Source organism: Microcebus murinus, chromosome 12 (genome assembly GCF_040939455.1).
Source record: "Microcebus murinus isolate Inina chromosome 12, M.murinus_Inina_mat1.0, whole genome shotgun sequence".
Taxonomy (NCBI): Eukaryota; Metazoa; Chordata; class Mammalia; order Primates; family Cheirogaleidae; genus Microcebus; species Microcebus murinus.
Window position 1 is genome coordinate 27979536 of NC_134115.1, and position 16994 is coordinate 27996529.

A 16994-nucleotide genomic window follows, 5' to 3' on the forward strand; every position below is an offset into this window, starting at 1 on the left:
AGATTTTCTTGTCTTTGGTTTTGATACCTGGTAATGCTGCCTCGTGCAATGAGTCAAGAAGTATTCCCTCTTCTTCAACTTCTGAAAGGATAGAACTTCTTCTTAGGATAGAACTGGTATTAATTCTTTAAATCCTGGGTAGAATTCACCAGTGAAAACTGAAGTTTTCTTTGTGGAAATGTTTTTAACTACAAATTCAATTTTTAAAGTAAAGATAGGGCTATTCTAGTTATCTATTTCTTCTTGAGTGACCTTTGATAGTTTTGTGTCTTTAAGACTCTCTCCAAGCAGTAAGATGAAGCAATCATAGGGCTCACCTTGTTTTTTCCCCTCTTCTTTCAGGGAGCCCTGTCCTGTGCCACCTGGTGTTCAATGTCTGAAAAAAACCACTATTTCATATATGTTATCACATCTTTTAGTGGTTTAAAATGAGAAGGTAAACATGGTCCCTGTTATTTTATCATGGCCAAGAATGGAAGCTTTGCTTTTTATTATGGAAAATTTCAAACATATACAAAAGTAGAGAGAACAGTACAATAAACCTTCACATACCTATTACCCAGCTTCAACAATTCTCAACTCATAACCAATACTGTCCCACTACACTCCCTCCCTACATGGCCCCCTCTCTGGATTATTTTGAAGCCATTCCAGACAGCATATTGTTTCCTTCAGATATATTACAACAATGTATCCCTAAAAGAAAAAGACTTAAAGAAATCCATAACCATAAACTACTATCAAACCTAAAAATATCAATAAATTCTAATAATAGCAAAGATTGAGCAAATATTCAAATCTATTTATGCTAAATTTTTTTTTTACAGTTGCTTTGTTCAAATCAGGATCAAAATAAAATCTACACATCATATTTGATTACTATGTTTCTTTTATTTGAGACAGAGTCTCACTCTGATGCCCAGGCTAGAGTGCCATGGAGTCAGGCTAGCTCACAGCAACCTCAAACTCCTGGGCTCAAGTGATCTTCTTGCCTCAGCCTCCCTCCTGGGTAGCTGAGACTACAGGCACGTGCCACCGTGCAGGGCTAATTTTTTCTATTTTTAGTTGTTTGGCTAATTTCTTTCTATTTATAGGAGAGACAGGGTCTCGCTTTTGCTCAGGCTAGTCTCGAACTCCTGAGCTCAAGCAATCCTCCTACCTAGGCCTCCCAGAGTGCTAGGATTATAGGTATGAGCCATCTCGCCCGGCCTGGTTACTATGTTTCTTAAGTCCCTTCTAACTTAGAGATTTCTTCCATTTTTTTCCTTGAAATTTAATTAAGAAACTGCACTGTCCAATACAATAGGCACTAGTCACATGTGGACATAAAACACTTAACATGTGGCTAGTGACTGAGAAACTGAATTTGGAATTTGAATTTAAATTAAAAATTGATACTTGCTCAAGCTACTGGAAAATACTTGTAACAACTTGGGTATGTGAACCTATTTTTTCAACTATCAGTTTTATAAAATCAAAATACCGATCAAGTATTTCTGATGAAAATTTACCATCTGACTTCAGATATGTCTTAAGTGTAAAATAAGGTATTTTGAAGACTTAGTATGAAAAGGAGATATAAAATAGCTCAATAATTTTTTCAATATTAATTACAAGTTGAAATAATGTTTTGGAGTTAAATGTATTATTAAAATTAATTTGACCTATTTCTTTTTACTTTTTAAAATTTGGTCACTATAAAGTTTGCAATTACATATATAGTTTGCATTATATTTCTATTGGACAGTACTGAAGTAATTATTTTTCCTATAGAGTTTCTTACATTTGTCCTAGATTTTGCTGACTGCATTCCTGGGTGTCATTTAGTATATTTCTTACTTTCCTGTATTTACTGTAAACCGGTAGTTTTAGAGCAGTGCTTCTCAACTCGGGCATTTTGCTCTCCAGCGTACATCTGGCATGCAACGTCTGGAGAAACTTTTGGTTGTAACAACTGGGTGTGTGTGTGTGTGTGTGTGTGTGGGTGGGTGTGTGTGTGCGAGCGCGCACTATTGGCATCTAACAAGTAGAGGCCAACGATGCTGCTAAACATTCTACAATGCACAGGATAGCCTCCCACTAAAAAAAATTACCTAATTCAAAATGTCAATAATGCTGAGGTTGAGATATCATGTTCTTAAGACTTACTCAGATTGAAATTTGATTTTTTCACAAGATTATTCCACAGGTGGTGGGTGTGTCTTTTTATCAGGTACACATGAATATCGGGCTGCCTTTTTGTGATGTAACAGCTAATGTGCTATATTGATTCATTAGCAGCTGCAAAGTGGTGATATTCTAAAGGACATAATTACTTCTTTATTAGCTAAATTACTTCTGTAAAGAGAAACTTTCCCTCATCATTTATTTATCTTAAATAAGAGTTCACATAGGAAAGGCAGGATAAATGAGAAATTCTTTCTTTATAGATACCATTTTTCAAAATAATGAGCTGGTACCCTAATATTCTCCAAAGTAGCCAATATTATTTTATTTTATTATCATTATAAATTTATAGATTTAGGTATATTTGATGTGCTTCCATCTATCATCGCTTAATCTATGGCTAGGAGGAGATTCTTCATGTAGGTTCCTGAGTCTTGTTAATAACAAAGTCATCTCTGATAATTTCTTCGCTCTCTGGTATGACAAGATGATAGAGGTTATATACACATTTCTTTCCATGGACCTGAAATCAGCCATTTCTCCAATGGGCCTTTTTAGCAGAAAATAGTATTGAGGCCATAATCTAGGGAGACAGAGCTAGGAAATGTTTTCTTTTTTAAAGAAAATAAAGTTCATTCTGATATTCACAATTCAAATGAAAACTTCAAGGTTTTTATTATCTTCTTTGTTTTATATTTGGATTTCTTTTCTCTTATGATGAAAATATTAATGCCATTAACATAATTACTTATTTGCTTTACCTTGTATTTTGGAAATAACATTACAAATACTATTTACACTATGATTACTGAAAATAGTAAAGTTTTTTTTTACAATACACTTTGTCTTTAGAATCAAATTACTGTTTTAAAGTCATTTCAATAATTTTTCTCTGTGAGGCCATACTGTTAACTCAAAACAGTCAGATGTATTTTTTTCCTTTTGGTTTTGCTAAGGTTGTCTTTTAAAAAAAAGTTAATACATTGATTGCCATGTAAGTTGTATTTAATTCAGGCTAGTTCTGAGCCTGGGGCCTCATGAAGCAAAACCCTATAGTTAGTTCTTGAAAATCTTATTTGTTGATGTTCTTATTGTTATAATATTGACAATTTAATTCTAAAAACGTGGATTGTGCTGCATATAACTCATGTACAGAAAATCATAAAAAAATAGCAAATTAGAAAGGATCATTTTGTTTTAATAAAACACTGTGGCCCCAGGAAAAGTTTTTTTTTAGTGTAGCAATGTGTTTATTTTGTTTTGTTGGCAGATGGTTCCAGGAACCAGCAGGAAAAAAATAAGATCTGTTTAGATGAGCGTAGCTTTTAACCTTGTCTTTTCCCACTCCCATGAACAATTTAAAAAAAAAAAAATTCTAGTTTATCACTATAATTTTAAAATAAGCAGATAGTCATCCCTTCCCGTGATCCTTTCTTGTAAAATGGTAACACAGTATACATACTTTTCTCCCCTTCCTTTTCCCACCTAACAATGTATATTAGGTATCACTCTATAGCCCGACATGGAGATAGTCAAGCTTTCTTTTATATTTCCATTTGCCTGGTCTATCTCTGCCCATCTATTTATTTATCAGCTTTCATGAGGTATAATTTATATACTTTAAAATTTATTCTTTTTAAGTGTGCATTTCAATGCTTGTTAGTAAATTTACAGAGCTGCGTAATCATTACCACAGTCCAATTTTACATTTCTATCATCCCCCAAATCCCTTGTACCTATCATCCTTTTATTTTAAACTTTTCTGAATCTTTTTTTTAGATGTCTCTCTCAAATTCTGCAAGTGTTAGAATTACTTCCACAAATTCTTTAATAGACTTATACCCATTTAATAGAATTATACCCATTTACATTTGGTAATATGATTGATGTTTAGCCTTTGAGTTCTACCATTATTCTATGTCATATTTATTTATAAGTCTCATATTTATAAATAAAATACCTAGTTTTTAATTATGGGATCTGTTTTATTGCACCATCCACCTCTTGTCTTTATATATCTTTTTGGTATTTAGGAAGGCTTCTATTTTTATTCTAAAGGTTATCTTTACATAATACTACATATAATGTCCTCATCTCCTTAATAACTTTTTGGAGGGATACTGTCTATTAGTTCCTCACTATAAATAATATTGAAATTCTCCCACATTTTTCTCCTCTCAATCTCTCAGATTGAAGGCCTTCAATCTGAAGTGATATTCTTTTTATTTCGTGGTAATACCTGAAGTGATATTCTTTTTCCAGGTAATATCCTGAAGTGATATTCTTTTTATTTCCTGGCAATACCTATAGGACAATCAATAAATATATCCTACATTACTTATATTGTTTCCCCTCTTCCATTTTCAGAGAATTTTGTTTTAGCTACACTGTCAGACTTATAACTATATAGTATATATTTTACTATCTCCTTTAACTATCATATAGCTCTAATTCTCCTTAGTAAGTTTTGTTCTGTGAAGGAGTTTCACTTAGTCTGAGAGTTCAGGGCTAGATCACCCCAACACTAGCTGACCTATCTGGATTCTATAAGGTTGTTCTCAGTTTCAGCCGCTCTCAAACTGATCTGCTGCGCTTTCTCTGCACCTAATGGGGCCTTCCTCCCTTTAGAGATGAGTACCTGTTGGCAACTTGACTTTTGGGTTCTCTGAGCCTTCCCTTGCTACCCTTGATACCACACTATTCTTGATGCTGCTGCTGATTTATCTCACCCATTTGTACTTTGGAGTTCATGGGTGTTGTATGATAAAGAATTTGGTCTTTGTTGCCAGTTCCTCTAAAGCCCTTGGAATTGAATGACAGGAGGGTTTTTGTTAGTCATGAGCCCCTTGGATCATCCATGAATTTATGCTAAGGATACGATTCAGGATGGGGGTAGAAAATGCCAGAAATACCAACTGTATGATTAGATCTTTGAACCACATGGTAATACCCCAACTTCCCAAACTCCAGAGAGGAGAACTGGAGATCAAGTTCAACCACACGAGGAATGATTCAATCAATCATACGTAAGTAATGAAACCTCAATAAGAACACTGAGTACTGAAGCTTGGTGGAGATTCCTGATTGGTGAACATACAGATGTGTCAGGAGGGTGATGCACCCTGATTCCACAGGAAAAGAGTATAAAAACTCCATGATCAACATCCCCACTCACCAAGAGCTTGTCCTGTGTGTCTCTTCATTTGGCTAGTCCTGCTTTGTAAGCTAGTCCTGCTTTGTAACCTTTTAAATAATACTATCATCATAAATATAGTGTTTTCCTGAATTCTGAGTCAGCCCAGCGAATTATTAAACCTGAGAAGATCATGGGAACCCCTGAATTTGTAGTCAGAAGTACAGGTGGCCTGAAGACTACTGAACTTGCAGTTGGTATCCAAAGGAAAGGCAGTATTCTTGGAAACTGTGCTCTTACGTTGTACAGTCTGACACTAACTACAGATGGTTAGCATCAGAATAGTACTGAAGTACACAAATAAGGATACCTTGAAACTTAGTTTTGGTGTATATGTTATCCATGGGTTTGTTGCTACATTATCCTAGTTGCTCTTCTATTTTTGAGATAGGATTCTGGAGATTCGAACACCATGCCACTACTGCCTTGTTGCCAGTTCTCCTTTGGGTTTTAAGTTAATGTGGTATATCACATTTCCTTTCCTCCACCCATTATTTCCATCTTTATCCTTTCACAGTCATGTATTAACAAAAGATTAAATTACTGAAGTTATGCAGGCACTCTTAAAAGTACTGCTTGCTCATTAGCAAGATGCATTAAATTTGTAAATTAAATAGTACACAACAACAAACTATATATTGCAAATGATGATACATAATGTATATTTTCAAACTGGTCTGAGGCTAGAACCCAAAATAAAAAATAAAGGCAAAAGTCTTACCTCTGTGACACGTAGTTGTGAAGATGCAGCCATGTAATCTGATTCTAATTTGTTCTTCTCAGAGATTACTGTAGTATTTTGAAGAATTAAATCTACTTTTTGTATATGCAAAGTAGTACAAATCTAGGAACAAAAATCTCTAATAGTTTAGTTTTTAATGTCACTTATGTTTTAGAACTAAGAAAAATAGTTTAATTTTTTTAAACAAAATTATAAGCCATGAAAAAATAATTTTTCTATTGTGACCGACACCTCCCATATAGTTCTTGCAATAGAATTTTTTAAAAGGTGTTTTCCTATGTATTTATTGGTCATCTGGAATAAAATAATTTAGCTTAATGAACAGTTAAATTTTAAGCTATTTATTACCTATAAAGAAAATGTCAAGCAATTGAGCAAGCTGATAAAATCTCTTGCTTATATAAGGCATGTGTGAAAAACCTTAATCAAAAATCTTTCCTCCAATAAAGCCCTCTAAAGATTTTACTATCTTGCCTTGTTTACCTGCTATTTTAAAAAAATGACTAAAATTAAGAAAAGGCTTTACCTTGATTAGGCTTGTTAATTCGGTAACAAGTTTTGCTTTTTGGATATTTATTTCTTTGATTTTGGTACTCGCTTTTCGCTCTTCCTCTTCAAGGTTGCAAGTATCCTGTTCCATCAGCTTTAAACTGTATGACACACATAATGACATAAAAAATAGAGTTAAACTCAATGAGCCAAAATCCTTAGGTCTCCTACAGTTTTCTGAGACATAATTAGCAATGCTTTACAGATAAACTACTAGCTCCTAGCTTAAACAATCATTTAGTGCAATTTTTCAGGATAAAAAGTATTTCTTGAGATATATCATGTGCCCAGAATAATATAGTAATGCTAGTGCTAATGATGTAGAATTTGGAGTCAGAAAGATGGCTTTGAACTTCACCTTTGCCACTCACTAATAAGCAGTATAACTGGACAAGTTACTTGTCTGAGCTTTTCAGTTTCCTCACCTGTAAAACGAAGATAATAAATATCTCCCCCATATGGATGTGGTGAGGATTAAAAAAAGTAATACATGTAACACATTTAGTATAGTACCTGGCCCACAACTGATCAATTAATATGCTATTACTGTTGTTATTAATATTGCTTATAAAAAACAGTCCTTTCCTTTAAGAAACTTGAGAGGACAGTTGATTAATAGGTAAAAAACAAAATGAAAAGACAACACAACAATCCTAAAAGTTAATACCATGCTATTTCAAAGATGGCAAAACTAAGGCTCAGAGAAGTTCAATTAAGTTACCTAAGATCACAGATATTAAGTGGTAAGATGCTATTGACATCAAAGTCCATGTTCTTTCCACTATTCCATATTGCCTCCAGGGAGAAAGAACAAAGGATGAAAGCAATAATAAATAAGAATGAACAAGTTCAGTAGATGTAGAGAGTGGCCTGTACGGTTCAAGGAAGAGTATGTTGGGGAAAGGAGGGAGGTTAAGCTGGAAAGGGTAGAGTGAAACAACATTTTATATAATCATAAAAGCTAGTCTAAAGGAGAGCAGTGTTTAATTAAATTTTGTGTAGTAATGGTAGGAAGCCACAACAAATACTCTTGAATGAGGACAGAACATGATAAGGAGATAAGTTTTGCAAGTCTTCTGGATGAACTGAATGGAGAGAGGACGAGTCAGGGAGAAACCACTAACCAACCAAGTCACCACCGCAGTAGTCCAAAGTGAATAAACGCAGGTATGAGATAGTGGGATGGTAATGAGTATGAAAAGTCATTTCACTGCAAAAATCAGTATTACTTTAAGAAGAGAAGGTTTAGTTTTAGACAATGGGTCTAACGCGGTAGTTGCAAAGTAAAGTTTAAGTATTTTGTAGATGATCGAAGATAGCAATGAAGTAAAGGGCTCTAGCTGAAAAAATGGTTTAAAGTTGGAGAAATTCTAGGAAACTAGATTAAACAGATCTTGCTTTAAGCACCCAAGGTACATTATTGATTTTTAAAATAAAACTTGACAGGCAATTGTTTATGTTAAAAAAAGATGAACAAAAATGAACAAATTTTTCTAATGCATTTCAAATATGACTCCATTTATGAATGTGTTTAGGAGTACATACTATATAGGTCAAGGTAAACTTATATCTTACTCAAGGCAATGAGCTATTATTTATTACTAAAGATTGATCATGTTACCAATCTCTGTATCTTTATTCTACAGGTAAGAGTTAAAATAGCAATAACAAAAGAAAGGTCTGGGCTGTGTCACTGGTAGGATATGGAAAAAACCTTGAAACTGGAAACCATGTTCCTTTCCCCTAGACTTGACATCCTAAGCTTTTATCCTATCTTATATATTCCAGTTTCTACAAAATATCTAAATTTAAAACAAAGTTATAATCAGTTCTGAGAATGGTTGCCTGGGTACTGACAGGAAGCTAGTTTTCCTTTTAGAAAAGACTTTTGATAATATTCACATTTTGTATAAAATTCTGTGGAATATGTGACCATTAAGACCAAGCGGACATAATCCTAATTGCAAGAAGGGAGACTGCAACTGAGATAAACCCTCAGGCACTCAATCTACTCTGTGAAAAGCAGCATAACCTCTTACCTCCCTATTACTATCTCTCAGAACTGGTGAGAAAACAGCCTAGTTTGATAATTTTCTTCCTATACCTTTCCTTCCGCTCTCCTGGCATTCTGAACTCAATGGACATATTGTATTGGATATTCATCTAGGGCAGTGGTTCTTTCCCCTCCCACCTCCCACCTCTTTTTTTTGGAGAGACAGGGACTTGCTCTGTACCTTAGGCTGGAGTACAGCAGCATGATCATAACTCCCTGTAATCTCAAACTCCTGGGCTCAAGTGATTCTCCTGCCTCAGCTTCCTGAGTAGCTGGGATTATAGGCACACATCGCCATGCCTGGAGAGTTTTTACTATTTTATTTTTTGTAGACATGGAGTCTCACTATTTGCTCAGGCTGGTCTTGAACTCCTGGCCCCAAACAATCCTCCTGTTTTGGCCTCTCGAAGTGCTGGTATAATAGGCCTGAGCTACCACGCCTGGCCTTTGGGTAGCAATTCTTGAAATATGGTCTATAGACCCCTGGGGATCCCCAAAACCATTTCAGGGGGTCTATGAGATAAAAACTATTTTCATTTGCCTTCCTCACCATATGAACATTTGCACTGGTGGTATAAATGCAATGGTTAGCAAAAAATGCTAATGCTTCAGAATAAATCAAGGTAGAAGCACCAAAGTATACTAGTCATTATATTCTTCACTACTATGCACTGAAATTTTTAAAAATACCAATTCACTTAACAATGTCCCTGAAGCAGTCAAAATTATAAATTTTATTAAATCTTAATATCCTGAGTATATGCCTTTTTATTTTTTATTTTTATTTATTTTTATTTTTTGAGAGAGTCTCACTTTGTTGCCCAGGCTAGAGTGAATGCTGTGGTGTGAGCCTAGCTCACAGCAACCTCAAACTCCTGGGCTCAAGCAATCTTCCTGCCTCAGCCTCCCAGGTAGCTGGGACTACAGGCACGCGCCACCATGCCCGGCTAATTTTTTCCATATATTTTTAGTTGCCCAGCTAATTTCTTTCTATTGTTAGTAGAGACGGGGTCTTGCTCTTGTTCAGGCTGATTTCAAACTCCTGACCTCAAGTGATCCCTCTGCCTCAGCCTCCCAGAGTGCTAGGATTACAGGCATGAGCCACCACACCCGGCCAGCCTTTTTAATATTTTATGTGATGAAATAGGAAGTACATAGTATAGTCATCGTTTGGTATCCATGGGAGATTGGTTCCAGGACCCCCAGGGATAACAAAATCCATGGATGCTCAAGTCCCTTATATAAAATGGTATAGTATTTGCACATAACCTATGCACATCCTCCCATATACTTTCAATCACTTCTAGATTATTTATAACACTTAATACAGGGCCAAGCGCAGTGGCTCACGCCTGTAATCCTAAAACTCTGGGAGGCCGAGGCAGGAGGATCGCTCGAGGTCGGGAGTTCGAGACCAGCCTGAGCAAGAGCGAGATCCATCTCTACTAAACAAATAGAAATTAGCTGGACTAAAAATATATAGAAAAAATTAGCCAGGCATGGTGGCACATGCCTGTAGTCCCAGTTACTTGGGAGGCTGAGGCAGTAGGATTGCTTGAGCTCAGGAGTCTGAGGTTGCTGTGAGCGAGGCTGGGCAACAGAGTGAGACTCTGTCTCCCCCCCCCCAAAAAAAAAAACCTAATACAATATAAATGCTGTGTAAATAGTTGTTATACAGTATTCTTTAAGGAATAATTATAAGAAAAAAATCTGTACATGTACAGATGTAACATCCATTTTTCCTGAATATTTTCATATTATGTAATAAAATGTATCAACATTTAAAAGATCTATGTAATTTGGTGAACCAATATTTCCAAATGACCAATGCATGATGTAACAAAATCATGGGTAAAAAAGCTACCTAAAGTACAACGGATTTTAACGTAACAAGATACGCAAGTTCACTGACAGGATTTCAGATTCCGTATTCCAAGTGAACTTTTTACATGTTGGCAAGTTTTGATATAGTATTAAAGAAGAATATTCACAATTATCTTAAATATCTATTAAAACACTCTTCTCTTTTCCAATTACTTATCTCTCTTTTTTTTTTAAGACATAGTCTTATTATGTTGCCCTGGCTAGAATACAGCGGCATCATCATAGCTCGCTGCAACCTCAAACTCCCAGGCTCAAGCAATCCTCCTGTCTCAGTCTCCTGAGTAGTTGGGACTACAGGCGTGCACCACCATACCCAGCTAATCTTTCTATTTTTTGTAGAGACGGCGTCTCACTCTCTTGCTCAGGCTGGTCTCGAACTCCTGAGCTCAAGCTATCCTCCCACCTTGGCCACCAACTACATATCGATATGAAGGCAGATTATCTTCATGCTCAACCAAAACCTCTCACAAGAGACTAAATACAGAAGTAGATAGGAAAAATCTATTAAATTCAACTAAAGAAATTTGCAAAAATGTCAAACAATACCACTCTTCACATTAAATTTATTTTTTTTGCAAACTAGTTATTTTTAATACATTTTTAAAGAGATGGGATCCTACTATGTTGCCCAGGCTGCAGTGCAGTGACAATTTATAGGCACAATCATAGCCGCCTACAGCCTTGAACTTCTTGGCTCCAGTGATCCCCCTGCTTCAGCCTCCTCAGTAGTTGAGAATGCAGGCACAGACTACCACACATGGCTATTTTTAGTAAATTTTTATGTTACCATATGATGGGTTTGTTATTTTTAAATGAATTGATAAATATTTTATACATTTCCAGTTTCAATTTCTGGTATGGTAAGTATTAATAGATACAATCCATATTAACAAACTTCAGGGTCTTTATTAATTTTTAAGCATGTAAGAGGCTCGAGAGACTGGAACAGCTGATCAGGGAACAGACAAATTCACACAACACTTAGGATTCATCTCCCTTTGCCCTGTAGACTAAAATTGTGTTTTGGGTAGTAAAAGCAAAGCTTTAGAGAAAAATTACTACCAAAGCATGCTTGTGGGAACTGTGTTGTCAGTACAGGGTATAATTAATAATCTCCCACACAGCACTTTATGCTCCTCTGCCCCCATCCCCGCAAACAGGCGAAAAGATACCTTCCTAGTTTGGAACTAATTTTTTGTTCCAGTTGTCTTTTCTTGGTTTTTCTTTCAAGAAGCTCCTTCTTCTTTTGTCTAAGTTCATTGTCTTTGTATTCCAGATGTCTGCTTGTCTCACGTAAGGCAATCAACCCTGATTCCACTGCGTGCAATTTTCTGTTAATTTCCTATGAAATGGTCAAAATTGTCAACATATTTTAAAAACAGTTCTAAAGTATTAGAAATCCAGTTAATGTTCTTTTCTAACATTCAAATCTAATTAACTAACCTTTAGCTGTTCTTCTAAGTGTCTTCTTTGCTCTAGATCCACAGTGACTGTGAGAAACTGGGCGACTTTTAGAGATGTGTTACTAGAAATAACTTTGTTTGAATAAAAAGACGTTTTCACCACATACTTCTCTTCTGCTGTATAAATTTGTTTTAATCGGGTTTCTTGTATTACCTATAATGTAAAACAAGTATTAGCACACATCTACTAATAATTATGCATTTTAAAAGACTAAAGAATTAAAAATACAGACCAAGTGAAACTTGGAAGATCAAAATATACTAGATACATTTTCATTTTTTTCACCTATCCAACAACATCTCAAAAAAGGTGGCCGATTTGACATTTCAGGTCAATAGTTTGTAAACCACCACCAAGGAAGAGAGAATTAGGAGAAAACTGAAACACCTAGCAAAGTCAGTTACACTTCACTATACAATCTTCCCAATATACTTTTGGAGCTTTGTTATATCTAAAGAAGAGATATCACAAGAGCCAGGTATCCCAAAAATTGAACTGCATTACTTCAAGTAAGTCAGTTGCTTTCCCTTCCCTTCAGTTATAGTGTTTAAAGATAAATAATCTTATATTTAGTTCCTGTATATTTAAGAGAATACTCAAGTGAATCATTGTTCATGGATTTCAAAATATTATTTTATATTTTTGTTTTTTGAGATCTTTTCTCTCAAAACACAGCTGTCATAAACTAAAATACATTCCAAATACCATATTATTATTATTGGATATATTTTCTGTATATTTACAAAGAATAGGATGCTATAATGCCATTTTTCTCTAATCTTTAAAGGTTTATAACTACTACTCATGTGGCTTTTTTCTTTCCCTCCAGAAGTTTATAGTCTAAGTGAAGATATAAGACATGTTTAATTATATTTAGTAAACAGAGTATAAACAGGCATCCTAAATCCTGAATAATTTGGAATAAAGGGATAGACTGGATGAAGTTAGTCTACCCAACTAGACTATGTAACTCATAAAAATGAGTTTTAAACTGGATTTGAACTGACAGAGATAGTGAGGGAAGGACACTTGCGGCAAAAAGGACATCTCAAGCTAAGGTCAGCAGATGATTTAACCAAAGGGGAGTCTTAGATATTAATGAGAGAACAATTCCATCAATAGGGTATAATCACTGTTAGGGAACCTAAAATTTTAAGACTTGATAATAAAGCAAAACACACACTAAAGAATATATTTTTATTCTAAAAAAGAAACATAGCCATTAATGCCATTATCCAGACATGAAATAAACAGAAGAATTGAGGATATAAACGTAGTAAATTTCCTCAACAAGTCTGTATATTCTAAAAGATGGCCAAGATAATGCCAGGGGCTTTATCAGAATACTTAGAGTTGGGCATTGTAACAATATGGTAGAAGAAACATTTAATGTGTTCAAGAATTTTAAAAATCATTTATCATTTATATAAAACAGAGATTAAGGTTAATGAAAAATACCTGAAAAAGAAAATAAAGGAGAAGGAAATTAATTTCACTTTTAATGTAAATTAGATGAATTCCAAATCTATTTCTCTAGTACAAATAGCAGTGTTAAAGCTTCCTAGGTGACTTAAACAAAATGTTAAAAGTAAAAGTACATAAAAATAATTCAACTTGAAGCACAGATCAAAAGGTAAATGCATTTTCCAAATAAAGTAACTGCTCCTTTTTGTCCCAAAGTGAAGCTATAAAAGGCCTTATCAAACTTTCTGTTGTCTTCTGCATTAGTAAAAAAATTCCTACTCCCCTTACTTTCAGAGATAGCCCTACCTATCCCTGAAGTTATGACAAAAATTGGTTTGGTCTGTACATATGGTCTTGTCCTCTTTTCTAAAGCTCAGTGAATTAAGGCACAAGAAAGGTACACCTACAATGAGAGTTCTATTTTTGGTTTCCCCAAATGATTACCATAATAGGAAGTCATTTCTAATCAATGACACAGGAAACTTACTATGAGTAACATGTTTCCACAAAATGAGTTGGTAATATGCCTTCATTTCTTTTTTCTGTTAATGAGGTATAGAGAGCCCCCAAATGAATTATCTTAGGAATACTTGTACACTGGTTGTTAAGAATTTAAAACATATTTTCTATTTATATTAAATATTATAAATAGCATTTAAGCCTGTAATTGGTTCACAGATGCTCATAAACAGTATTAACACAGCAACTTGGTATTTTGGAAAAACCTGTTCTAGGAGTAATTTCTTCTCTGCTTTTGCCTGTGATAAAAGCATATATGGTTTGGAGTAATGGAGATTATTTGTAAGAAAAAAAATTCCAAACAGTATTAGCAGAATGTAGGAACTAAGAGTTTCTGTGGCTCTACATACTAGCCAAACAAATAAGTTCCTATGAGGGGTGATTATTATTATTATGAGAAAATCTTAAGTAGAAGCTTTAAGAGGAGAAGGCTTTCCAAAAATATTCCAAAATATCCAAAAAAGTATAATCCCAGTTTACCATTCTAAAGTGTAATTTGTCTGAAAGATAATCTTGAACACAAGAATTTAAATGACTAAACTATTAATAAAATATAATATAATATAATGTTTGAACATAGGTTTATCAAGTAAGGAAGAATCAGGTAAGTGTATCTGGTGTCTCTTTCTAGGTTTTAACTTTATTCAATTACCCTAAAGGTTTAAAGTATTTATTTATTTTAATTAACTCTACATCATTCCTGTCAAAGCATTAGACAACTGTCACTGCTTCACGTCATCATATCAAAAATAGTAAACACAAAGATAATTTCTGCATGGTTAAAAACAACAGAATGGTACACTTATTCAAATTTCTGACACTTTTTGCTTGCTTTTAGCTAAAAAGTTTTAACAAAACTACATTTTGGGTAATAATTCAATAATTTCTTACTCGTTCAATTCTTTCTCTGGTCCTTTCAGTTCCTACAGGAACTTCATGAATATGATACTGACAGCAAAGGTAACTCATTACAGGATCAGGTGCATCAAATAATTCTCTCAAATACGAGAAAAATCCATATTGTCTGAAAGGAAAAGTGGTGATTAGATTTTTTAAAAACACCTTTCAAAAAAATCTGAGAGTAGATAAGTTGTCAATAAACGAAACATAAATTATTTCAACAATGATAATATAGGAAAAGTCTTTTTTTTTACATTTTAAAATCACTAAAATATTACTATTTACTTGCCAGAAAAAAATTTAAGCTTTTATTGTTTTTATATCTAGAGAACATCTTACAATTGTTTTATAACTGCAATTTTTACATTTTTTTGCAAAAATAATGCAAAATTATTTTTGCAGTATTAAGTGATGATTTATCACTTTCCTAATAAATAACCATTTTAGTATCTTTTATTAAATAGTCCAATATTGTTCTAATGATTTGAAATATCATCTTCATCACACGCTAACTATATCATGGTCTGTTGCTGGGCCTAAATTTTTCCTTATTTTGGACTTAAGCAGAGATCCTAAAAGGAAATAATAAAGCCTATAACAAACACGATTATGTGACAAAGAGATAATATATGTTATAATTACTCAATACTCAAATTAATCCTAGTAGTATTTTCCAGACTCACTTTAGTTCATTCAGAGATCTTGAAGGTGCTTTGTCTGCATATGAAATCTTGGGAGCAATAACAGCATTTACTCTTAATTTTTTATTGTCACGAACCTGAATACAGGGAAAAGAAAATGTTATTTTAATTATATATTGTTAACTGGAATGATTTTTAAAGTTACCACATTCCTACTAGTATCACAAGATGGATCAGAAATTTAAACATTGGATATTTGATTTTACTAGAAGAAAATTTTACTGTGAAAATGAAACTATACTTATGTATTTTTACAAAAAGAGTCCATTTTTTAAAAAGACACATACTGAAATATTAAGATGAAACAAAATGTATGAGATTTGCTTCAAACTAATATAGAAGGGGGATAGTTATGCTTCCATTACTGGCAGATTATCTGGTATCATGCTAAAAGATTATAAAATTTAAAAAACAATTGGGTCAAAATTTAAAAAAACAATTACTTTAAGGCACTGGAGACGGATAAAAAGCAGATAGAAGTTGGAAAGGAGCTGACATTTGAAAGATAAGACTAGTACCAGGAGAGATTTGTATTCATGTGGCTTGTGAGCATTTCCCAATCTGGAACATGAGTAGTGGGGATGAAATTCAGGTAGAAAGCTGCAGCTTTTCTAGCTGGAGGAATCACAGGATGGAGTTTGGGGTGACTAGAATGGTTGTAAAGAGAGAGGGTAAGTTCTTGGAAGAAGAGTGCTGCAAAGTGAGAAGCCTCAAAATCTGCCTTTAAACTCTCATCTTAATCCCTGGCTGCCCACTGAACTATGAATGCATGGAAAAACTCAGAGGGCTGGAGGAAAGCAATAAGCAAGGCTGAATGGAGATTTTAGCTGTTGTCCACTGCTTGGGAGACAGAGTTTGGAGGTTGAGTCCAACTAAGTTAACTGCCTACTAGTCTCTTTAGAATAAAATAACTGAATCCAGTCTCTACAATGTATCATCCACAATCCGAGTATACAATAAAAAACTACTATGCATAAGAAGAATAAAATGTCATCACAAACAAGAGAAAAAGCAGCAGAGTAACTGACCCCACAAGGACCCAGATGTTAGAATTAGCAGATAACTTTGAAGCAGCTATTTTTTACATATATGATATATATACATTTTATATATATATTCAAGAAAACTATGGTTATAATGAATGAAGAGAACTTCAGCAGACAAAAAGAAATAATGAAAGAAAATTACATGGAAATTCTAGAGCTAAAATATGCAGTATCTGAAATGCAAAATTCCTTGATGGGCTTGGTGGTAAAAAGATCCTGGAAACATTGAAAACAAAATATTATGAAAAACTTCATGCCAAAAACATAAACAACTTAAGCGAACTGAAAAAATTCCTTAGAAACTCAATGTACC

General features: G+C 34.1%; 1 protein-coding gene across 2 annotated transcripts in view; it reads right to left on the minus strand.

The window, feature by feature from the left end:
* SMC5 (structural maintenance of chromosomes 5) overlaps positions 1-16994 on the minus strand; it is a 98170-nt gene that overhangs the window by 28619 nt on the left and 52557 nt on the right. For both annotated transcript variants that reach the window (XM_020289303.2, XM_020289302.2), the window contains exons 12-17: positions 15618-15712; positions 14926-15058; positions 12031-12204; positions 11760-11929; positions 6628-6751; positions 6081-6203 (exon numbers count right to left, since the gene is read on the minus strand). In XM_020289303.2, coding sequence (XP_020144892.1) covers positions 6081-6203; positions 6628-6751; positions 11760-11929; positions 12031-12204; positions 14926-15058; positions 15618-15712 — 819 coding nt within the window. The remainder of the gene's footprint in view (positions 1-6080; positions 6204-6627; positions 6752-11759; positions 11930-12030; positions 12205-14925; positions 15059-15617; positions 15713-16994) is intronic.